General features: G+C 40.8%; 3 protein-coding genes across 11 annotated transcripts in view; all 3 read left to right on the forward strand.

Moving 5' to 3' along the window:
* The window catches only part of LOC116531589 (protocadherin alpha-2-like), a 167406-nt gene that overhangs the window by 106243 nt on the left and 50827 nt on the right, over window positions 1-10336 (forward strand).
* LOC116531585 (protocadherin alpha-C2) overlaps window positions 1-10336 on the forward strand; it is a 191498-nt gene that overhangs the window by 100112 nt on the left and 81050 nt on the right. The window lies entirely within an intron of this gene.
* PCDHAC1 (protocadherin alpha subfamily C, 1) lies at window positions 1959-5362 on the forward strand. Its single transcript, XM_032250485.1, is given in 1 exon segment — window positions 1959-5362. A coding segment is annotated over 1 exon segment (2454 nt). The 5' UTR covers window positions 1959-2660; the 3' UTR covers window positions 5115-5362.

The raw sequence follows: 10336 nt of genomic DNA on the forward strand, positions 1-10336 counted from the left end.
GGGTACATCTTTCCTTTTGTATTTCATCTGTTTAAGACAGAAAGAATAACCTTTCATTCCAAAGCAGTTAGCTTGCTTAGCAACATTAATTTAAAATAAAGAAATGCAAATACTAATCTCTGGCACTGAAGCAGAAAATTTGTTTTGGTTTTGAAATTTGGTGAAGAATGTTATTTTTTAGGGACTGTTTTGCATCCTGGTGAGGTCTACTGAGGTCTGTACTTGTGACTCTACCTAATAGGCTGACATGTTTCCTCCTTTAATTTTATCTGAGATTTGGTATCAATGATCTTTTGGTTTCTTAACTCAAAAAGGCAAACTAACCAAGGAGTATTACTACTTACATTGCCTTATATCACACTGTGCTTTTTCTAGTTCCCTGGAAGAGATAAGGAATGGGTTAGTGTGTTCAGGGGAGGTAACTGGTTTTTGGTGGAACACTGGAGTTATCAATCCTACTCTTAGTGTTAAAAAGAGAATGCCAGAGCTACCCCTCTCTCCACCATTTTAATCAGCAATTTAAAAAAATTTAAAATATTATAGAAATATGCACGTTGAGGCTGGGCGCGGTGGCGTGGGGCTCACGTCTGTAATACCAGCACTTTGGGAGGCCACGGCAGGCTAAGTTCGAGACCAGCCTGAGCAACATGGTGAAACTCTGTCTATACTAAAAATACAAAAATTAGCTGAGCATGGTGTTGTGTGCCTGTGATCCCAGCTACTTGGGAGGCTGAGGCAAGAGACTCGCTTGAACCTGGGAGGGGGAAGTTGCAAGGAGTTGAGATCACACCACTGCACTCCAGCCTGGGCGACAGAGTGAGACCCTGTCTCAAAAAAAAAAATGCAGGGTGAGTGCAGTGGCTCATATCTGTAATCCTAGCATTTTGGGAAACTGAGCTGAGTTGGGAGGATCACTTGAGCTCAGGAATTTGAGACCAGCCTGGGCAACAAAGCAAGACCCCTATCTCAAAAGAAAGAAGGAAAGAGAGAAAGAGAGAAAGAAACAGAAAGAAGGAGGAAGGAAGAAAAGAAGGGAGGAAGGAAGGAGGGAAGAGAAACGAAGGAAGGAAGGAAATTCAAACATACACTAAAGTTGAGAGAATTGTGTAATTGACCCCAATGTACCATCACCCAGCTTCAATAATTATAGTTAGCTTTAGGCGGATTTCTACCAGAAAATATGTCCTGGAAACTTTAATTCTTGATCTGTGTTCAGATTTTGCCTTTCAAATTTTGACTATTGGGTCTTTGAACATTGCCCCTGTATTAAAAGAAGGATTTGAATGAGGACTTTAGTGCTTAATAGTCAATAGTCAATGAGTCTCCTTTTGGCTCTCCTCCTTCTTAGGGAAAGGAACTGGTTGTAGGGTGTTAGGCAGAATTTGGGTATATTTGTTGTGGCTCAGAGATGTTTTTCATAGAACTGATCACTGTCCCAAATTCCATGTAGATGACCAAATTAAAAGCGAGGCTGGGGAAAGGATGGGTATCCAGCCTATTCTAATCCTGCCTCATGGTGTTTTCTAAATATTTACAGAAAGAAAATTTAGAGTAGTTTCCTGGCCAAACTCTGATGAGCATCTCAGTACTTTCCCCTCCACTTCTTCTCACGTCCTCTTTGGGGACAGGTTGTCAAATCTTTGAGTTTCTAGTTATTGGTATTGACTGGTTTATGACTCCCTCTTTCACCCAGGTTGTCAAGAGCCGTTTGCAAAACACTCCCAAGTAGAGCCTCTTGGGGAAGGAGAAACTGGTGTCACGCAAAAAGGCCTTGCGCTCGCTGCCTCTGCTGCCTCGAAAAGCCAGAGTCCGCAGGCAGTTGGATGCGAACACTATTCCCCAATCTTTCCCTCCTTGTCGTCTCTATTGCACTCTTGGCAACTCCTGGGATACAAGAGGGTGCAGGACAGACTTCAAATCGCAGCAGGATCCAGGGCGGAAAGCCGCGCAGCGCTTGTTTGGGGGGCTGCTGTTTCCTTAAGCCTAGAAGGCGTGGTTCCTAACGTTCACGGTCCCGCCTCTCGCCGCCTCCGCCCGGCGGCTCCACGCGGAGTCCAGCCCTCTCCGCTGGAGAGGTGAGCCAGGGTCTGAGCGCTGGGACCAGACGAGCGGCTCCCAAAGGCTGGCAGAAGGAGCCCAGCGGGGCTCAGCCCCAGTTGCCAGCAGTCTGCAGGCAGAGGTTGTGGAGGTTAAGGCTCCGGGGGCAGCCTCAGGGCGTTGCCCTAGAAAACGCCGTTTAAGGAGAGACTTGTTAGTGTCTCAGGGCGTCTCCCAGGCTCCGCCGGGCGCCCCCTGCCAGCGCCGTGGGCGAGACCCCAGCCCACTCGCTGCTACTGGAGACGGTACCTCTCGCACCGGGCGGGCAGCCTCGTCTCTACACCCCTAGGGGGCGCCGCGCTCCTCAACGCCGGGCCGGCTTCGCTTTCCCAGACGGCTGCCCAGCCTCCAGCTTAGCAAGCCCGGCTCTCACCCGGCCAGCCCGGGCAATGCCGGCGTTCCGGGGGCGCAACGTCGGAGGTCACTGAGTATCTAGCTCGGAGCAGTGACGGCCGGCCGGAGCGTGCTCTTTCCCGCGGCTTGTGGTCTCCGGGAGTCCGGAGCATGGTCTTGGGTCAGCGTTGGTGGAGCGCGTTGGTCGAACGTGGACGCCCATAGGGAGGATGGTAGGCTGGGGGGTGGCCATTCTATGTTTGTGGGTTTCCGGCGCTGCAGCCGGACAGCTCGAGTACTCAGTGCCAGAGGAGACGGAGCGGGGCGTAGCTGTAGGTAATGTTGCCGCGGACTTGAGGCTGCCAGCGGCCACTCTGTCCTCGCGGAACTTTCGCTTCCTTTCCAGCCACCGGGAGCTCTACTTCGGGGTGGACCTGGCAAGCGGCAGCTTGGTGGTCACAGAGCCGGTGGACCGCGAGCGGCTGTGCGGGGCCAAAGCTCCCTGCATCTTGACCTACGACCTGGTGCTCGAGGAACCGCTGGAGCTGCACAAGATTCGCGTTCACGTCCTGGACACTAATGACAACTCACCTCTCTTTCCTGCCGGCGACTTGCAGCTGCACATCCCGGAGTTCCTGATGCCCGGAGCCCGATTTGCTCTCCCGAATGCTCAAGATGACGACGAGGGAAGCAATGGGATGCTAAGCTACAGCCTAAGCCCCAGCCAGCACTTTCGCCTGGACATGGGATCGCGGGTTGACGGAAGCGAATACCCGGAGTTGGTGTTGGAGAAAGCACTGGATCGCGAACAGCGCGCCAGCCACCTGCTGGTGCTTACAGCTCGGGACGGCGGGCTACCTGCCCGCTCAGGAGACGCACAAGTCACTATCATTGTGGTGGACACAAATGACAACGTGCCTGTATTTGAGCGCTCCGTATACCGCACCAAGGTTCCAGAGACTGCACCCAATGGGACTGTGTTATTCCGAGTTCAAGCCTTGGATCCAGATGAAGGGTCCAATGGGGAAGTCCGATACTCCCTAAGCAATAGCACGCAAGCAGAGCTGCGACACCGCTTTCATGTGCACCCTAAAAGTGGGGAGGTGCAAGTAGCTGCTTCACTAGGTCCGCCTGAAACGCTTTTGGAGGCATACATTGAGGCGAGGGACTAAGGTGCCTTTGGTCTAGCTAGCACTGTCAAATTGTTGGTGGAGGTGACTGACGTGAACGATCATGCCCCTGAACTGGACTTCATGACTCTTTGGAACCCAGTATCTGAGGACGCTGCTCCTGGCACAGTGATTGCTCTCTTTAGTGTAAAGGATGAAGACCTCGGTTCCAATGGTAGAGTCACTTGTAGCATGTCCAGTGGAGGCCCTTTTCAGCTGACGGCTTCCTTTGACAACTACTACAGCCTGATGATTGATGGGCCCCTGGACCGGGAGCAGATCAGTGAATACCAAGTCCTAATCACGGCCTCAGATAGTGGCTCGCCCCCACTTAGCACCCGAAGGGTAATCACTGTGTCAGTTGGTGATGTGAATGACAATACACCAAGCTTTCCTCAACTGCAGCAGGAACTTTTCGTTGCTGAAAACAATGGTCTTGGGGCGTCTCTAGGCCGAGTGTTTGCCCAGGACCTCGACCTGGGGAAGAATGGCCTTGTCTCTTATGAGCTGTTGGATGTTATCTCTGAGGGGCCACCAGCCTCTAGCTTGGTGGCAGTGGAATCATCCAGTGGGGCCATCACTGCCAAAACTTCCTTTGACTTTGAGCAGCTCAGGGGGTTTCACTTTCAGGTAGAAGGCCGGGATGGTGGCATTCCTCCCAGAAGTGCGACAGTGACTATAAACTTGTTTGTGGTAGATAGGAATGACAATTCTCCGGTTATCTTGTTTCCCTTGCCCAGAAATGGTTCTGTTCCAGTGGAAATTGTGCCCCGCTCTGCCAGGACTGGACACTTGGTCACGAAAGTGGTAGCAGAGGATGCAGACAGTGGTTCCAATGCCTGGCTTTCCTACCACATCTCCCGGGCATCTGACTCTAGTCTTTTTAGAATTTCAGCCAATATAGGTGAGCTCCGTACTGCTCGCTTAGTTCTTCCCACTGATGCAGTTAAGCAGAGGGTGGTGGTAGTGGTTCAGGACCATGGAGACCCACCACTTTCCTCCTCTGTCACTCTGGGTGTGCTGTTGAGCAACTCTGTCCCTCAGTTACTTCCAGACTTTGAAGATGTCTGGGAACCAGGAGGGCAGCTTTCTGCCCAGAACTTGTATTTAGTAATTGCCTTGGCCTGTATTTCCTTTTTATTTCTGGGGTGCTTACTTTTCGTCATGTGTACCAAGTTGTGCCAGAACCCAGGCTGTTGCCCTCAGAGCTGCTGTCGCTCTACAGAGGATCTGAGGTATGGAAGGAAGATGGTTTCAAATCCTTGCATGACATCAGCCACCATAGATGTCACTACAGTTGAGAGACTTTCTCAGACTTATCTCTATCGGGCCTCTCTAGGACTTGGTTCTGATAATAACAGTTTGCTGTTGCGTGGGGAGTACAATGCTGCTGACCTGCAAAATCTTGCCACTGGGGTAGGACTGAATTTGCCAATATCCTGCATTCAGGTTCGGAATAGGAAAGGGGATCACACTAATGTCAATGCCATGGTAAGCAAATTTTATGGAATTTGATTCCTTTGACCAGGAGATGGCTGCTAGCTATGTTCTGAAATGTTTCTTAGACAAGCCTTTAGCAACATTTCATCAATTGAATTAAACACTCCTTTTTAGCACTTTCTGTGCTAAGAAATCTGGGGATATAGAAGTATTAGAAGATTGTCCTAGGCCTCAAGGGGCTTATAGTTTGTTTATTTTTGAGAAACAAGGGTAAAAAATTAAAACCTATTTAAGAACAATAAAAGTAATATGGCATAAATGTCTAAAATTAAAAATAAAATACCAAAATATTTTATAAGCAATAGGTGTGTAAGGCACTCTAATATTTAAAGAATGAAAAATATGTAAGAGTCTGCATAAAACGAATATAATATGGAAGTAGAGACATTTACTTAAATTGTTGCAATGCTTTATTAAAAGATGACAATAACCACATAAGATGTAAAAATAAATTGCAATGGGGATTAAATGAAGGGAGAAGGAGAACATGAGAAAACATTTGAGTGGAGAGGAAGGAGTCAGAGAAGGCTTTGTGATAGAGATGGCATTTTAGTTGGATGTTGAATATGATATACCATTTAATAAAATACAGTGTATTCTCTAGCATATACTTTTCATGAATACCATTTTGGTGAAGGTGGCTTCTTTGGGATTGACACCGTAAAACATAGCTAATAGCTCCATAGCAGTGTTTTGTAAGTACACAGAAGTTATAAGCCTGTTCATAACATCTATTTATACTGATAGAATATCATACTGTTGGATAAAGGACTTGACAACTTTTGTTTTGTGTTTTTATTAATAATATTTTACAAAGAGGAAAGATGAGTAATTTTTATGTCAGAAACATTTGTGTGTTCAAAGGTGCACTTACCATCCAAAGTCCATTCAACTAGGATTTAATTTATTTTAGAGGACAGATACACTTAACAAATAAATATTATATTTGGGAGAAATGTATCTAATAAAAGTTAAGTGATTCAAATACTTCAATTTGTCTGTTAGTGGCTCTTGGCATTTCAAAACTTTTTTTTTTTTTCTTTTTTGAGATGGGGATCTCACTATGTTGCCCAGGCTGGTCTCAAACTCCTGGTCTCAAGTGATCCTCCCGACAAGGCCTCCCAAAGTGCTGGGATTACAGGCATGAGCCACTGCAGCTGGCCCTCAAACTTCTTTAGTGGAATTAGGGCAACATTTTTAAGCAATTCTACATTATTATTTTTTGACTTCTCATAGAAATACTAGATACAAGAGAAGATTTGTAGAATTAAGGAAGGAAAATGAAGCATTCCTTGTTTTACTATTCTAGGAAGTAAGAAGAAAAGTGGCTTGTAAGCTAGTCTTTCTTAAGTGTTGATGTTAACTGTAAATAAAGTAAATTTACATATGTTATAATTTTGTGTACTTAATATTTTCATGATATAATATAATCCAGCATATGAGATTTGCTTAGTAAATGCTGACTGAATGAATAAATATGTGCATATATGAATTAGATGGTAACACTGTTCAGCATAGAGGGAAAACCTTTAACTTACTTTTCTACTTTAGATGCGTATATGTGGTTAGCAGTTTCAAGGTCACTTTCAAATGTATTGTTTCAATGATTATTTTCTTCCTCATGACATACACTAATAACAGAAGAATTTTCTGGTTCTGGAGCTAGCATGAAAACCTTCAATGCCATGTCTGGGACTAAGTATGAGTCCAGTTCTATAGGTGACAAAGGAATTAATAGATATGCACATCATTACATTGTGAAATTTGCAGTGGATACTATTTAATAGAATCTCAGTTAATTTAAGGGAAGGAAATTGGTGCACTACAATGCTAAATTTCAGGTATTGGAGCCCTTAATATGTAAACACTTTTCCTACCAAGAAACTTCACTATTTATTTCTTTTATTTAATTGCTTTCTGTAACAAAAAAAGATGAGAATACCAGTAATGGCTATAAAGTTTGGGAGTGAGGAATTTTTTTTAGAAATACATTTTCACTAGACTAGAAAGGAAATTTAAGTGATAGGAAGGCTGATGAATCTAGAAGTTAGAAGGAAAATTAACTATTTAAAAGGAAAAAATCTAGGAAATAACAGAGGAAAAAAGCCCCTTTCCACCACAATTTTAAACTTATGTAAATGATAAACAAAATAATAGAGATATACTGTTCAAATGTTTAGGAATATTGTACCATTCCATTCATTCCGTTGAACAATCTTTTTCCATCATTGTTGATATTTCGCTTTTTAGGTAGCTCATTTTTGTGGGCTGAATATTTCCTTATAAATAAATGAAATATAATTCATAAAAACATGAATAAAATAACCTCTATAAATATGGGGTATTTGTAATTCACAAAGGCATTTGTTATTTACTTCTTCCTGTTCAATTACATATTGATCTGATCTTAATTCTTGAGAAAAGAATTCATGTCATAGTATCCTGAATGCCTTAATAACAACAGAATTCTAGAAATAAAATATTTATTGCTTTTATTTTATTTCAAATCATTTGAAAAACATGACATTTAACAATGATTATAATGTGTGTCTGAGTCTTATAGAATCATGTTGATGCATGTGTGTATATATTTGGTTTGAATTCTTAGTTCTTTCATTTTAGTTTACAGTAAGTTTACAGTATCTATTAACATAGCTTGTAATACTAAAAATTATCAGTTTAAGAAATTCAGAAAAACATGGTTTTTATCTCTATGTTTCCAATTGATAATATTGAATATATAAACAAAATTGATCCATTGATTGTTTAACAATTAGACAATGTATACCTCGTGTCCATTTTTTTCTGCTAATATTTTTGATGGGCAATTTAAATTTTTTTAGAATGGTATCTAAGATGGTACCTCTGAGATATACATTTCTACTTATTAAACATTGATTGCATTGGCAATTTTTAAAGGTATAAATATATTAATGTAGCAAAAATGCACGAAACACTTAATGTATAACTGACCTTATTAAATTTCCACATGAAAGTCACACATACTTTGAACATACCAATGTTATATTAGTGTATTGTTCTTCTGGAATTAAAGCATCTTCTTTTTTGCCAGGGGACGTAGGAAATAAGGTATTTCTTCTTTGCAATGTCATTTGTTAACAGTGGTAGACTGTTTATGGCATTCAAGGTGCTTTATTTAACACGCATTCCACAAGTAGACTTTTCCATAGGTTAACTGGATGTTTTGTATATCTGTTTTGACTTTGATGCTGATAACCACACTTTAAAAAACTTTAGAATGATGAAACTATGGAAGTTTGTATGACATGTGAAATTCAAATTTAAAAAATTCATATAGATAACCCAACAGTATTGTATAATAGAGACTCTCAAATCAGTAAAAAGGAAATAAAAAGGAACGTTATAATTTGAGTGGACATAAGGGAAAAGCAATGCCTTGGAAACGTACAAGTAGGAAAATATTGACAACATGTCTCATAATGTTAATAACTTACTGACTTTTGCTGTCTTCAGTATTTTCTGTTAGAGGGAAGCAATATTTCAACAACTAAATTCACTTAGCTAGGTTGGAATGAAGGTGGACTAAATTGCTGAAAGGTTTTAACAATGCTCAAATAAATGCATGCCAAATGAATATCAGAAATATTAACATTTGGCAGAACTTCAAATGAATATGGATTACAGTTCAGGATCCTGACTAAAGTATTATGGGAAGTAAGGAATTTGTTGGTAAGGGTTGTTCTTAAGAAACAAAGCTAAATAATAAAGGTAGCCACTCATTTTGTTTCCAGTTTTAATTGATGGAGTAAGATAATGGTTCAGGATATGAATAAATTACAAGTCTCTTTTATACTGCTTTTATGAAAAAGAAAGGACTATAAACACAAAAGGTTATAAATTCATCTGGAACTTGTTTTGGAATCTAGAAATAAATATGCAATCTCGTATTCTCCTGTGCTGTAGAGAAAGATAAACACTTTATTTCTAACCCATCCCAAATTCCTTGGCTGTTCCTAGAGCCATTTGGTTACCATCTACAGATATTCTGTGTTCATAGGAGTACTCCAATGACATACCTTCAAAATGTACTCTGAATTCAGACACATTATAGCTATTCCTTAGAATTGCAAAAACTACAGCTGTTTTGTTTAAACGCAAAATAATGTTTATATAAAATAAAAACAACCAATTAAGAAGTCTTAATAGTGGGTTTTAAGGTTGATTTGTCTTTTTCTTTTCTTATCAGTGTTACCAAACACTAATATCTGATATCAAGGTCAGGTTGGCCCTGTTAAACAAGTTGGAAATTCTGTCTGTCTCTCTCACATTTTTTTTTTTTTCTTTTCCCTGGACATGTTTGCTGAGATTGGTGATACAGCTTTCTTAAATATTTAGTAGAATTCACTAGTGAAGCTCACTGTACTTAAAGTTTTCTTTGTGGGAAAATTTTAATTGAGATCAAATTTCTTTGTATTTTTATTGCTCTTATTTCATTTCTATACATTTTATTTTTTCAGATATACGTTAGTTTTATATGTACTTTTTGAATATTTTGGCATAAAGTTGTTTATAATGTCCTGTTTTGACTTTTTTCACATCTGCAGGATCTGTAGTGATGTTTCCTTTTTCAATCCCGGTGTTATTGTCACCTTTCATTTTTCTTGACTAGACTTGGCAGTAGTTTATTAATGATATTAGTTTTTCCAAGGCTAACTTTTGGTGTTTTGGGTTCTCGTTCTTGTATATTTGCTTTCTATTTTAATACTTTTTCTATTTTATTAATTTATTTCCTTCCTTATATGTTTATACTTCAGTATGCAACAGAAGTACTTTAAACATACTTTTTGTTTCTGTTTCTTCACACAAAATATTAAAAAGACTTGTCCTTAATGGTGGAGATTTAACAAATTAATAATAATCAGTGCTTTGTCCAGGACATTTTTACTGGTATTTTTCTTCCTGCAAATGTCCAATCATTAATGTAATGATCACCAGTACCGTGTGGAGCCACTGCCTTGACTCCTTCTATGGTGCCCAGGTTTACCCACCAATGCTTTTGCATTATCAATGCAAGTGTAAATATAGTGAAAATGCAAATAATGTTTAACATTGTTTTGAAAATTATTTTCACCTCATGGACACCTAAAGCATTCATAGACCACACTTTGAGAACCCCTGTTCTAATTCTATCATTTCTTCTTCTTCTTCTTCTTCTTCTTCTTCTTCTTCTTCTTCTTCTTCTTCTTCTTCTTCTT

This window comes from Sapajus apella, unplaced genomic scaffold (assembly GCF_009761245.1).
Source record: "Sapajus apella isolate SASKATOON/1434 unplaced genomic scaffold, GSC_monkey_1.0 scaffold71, whole genome shotgun sequence".
Taxonomy (NCBI): domain Eukaryota; kingdom Metazoa; phylum Chordata; class Mammalia; order Primates; family Cebidae; genus Sapajus; species Sapajus apella.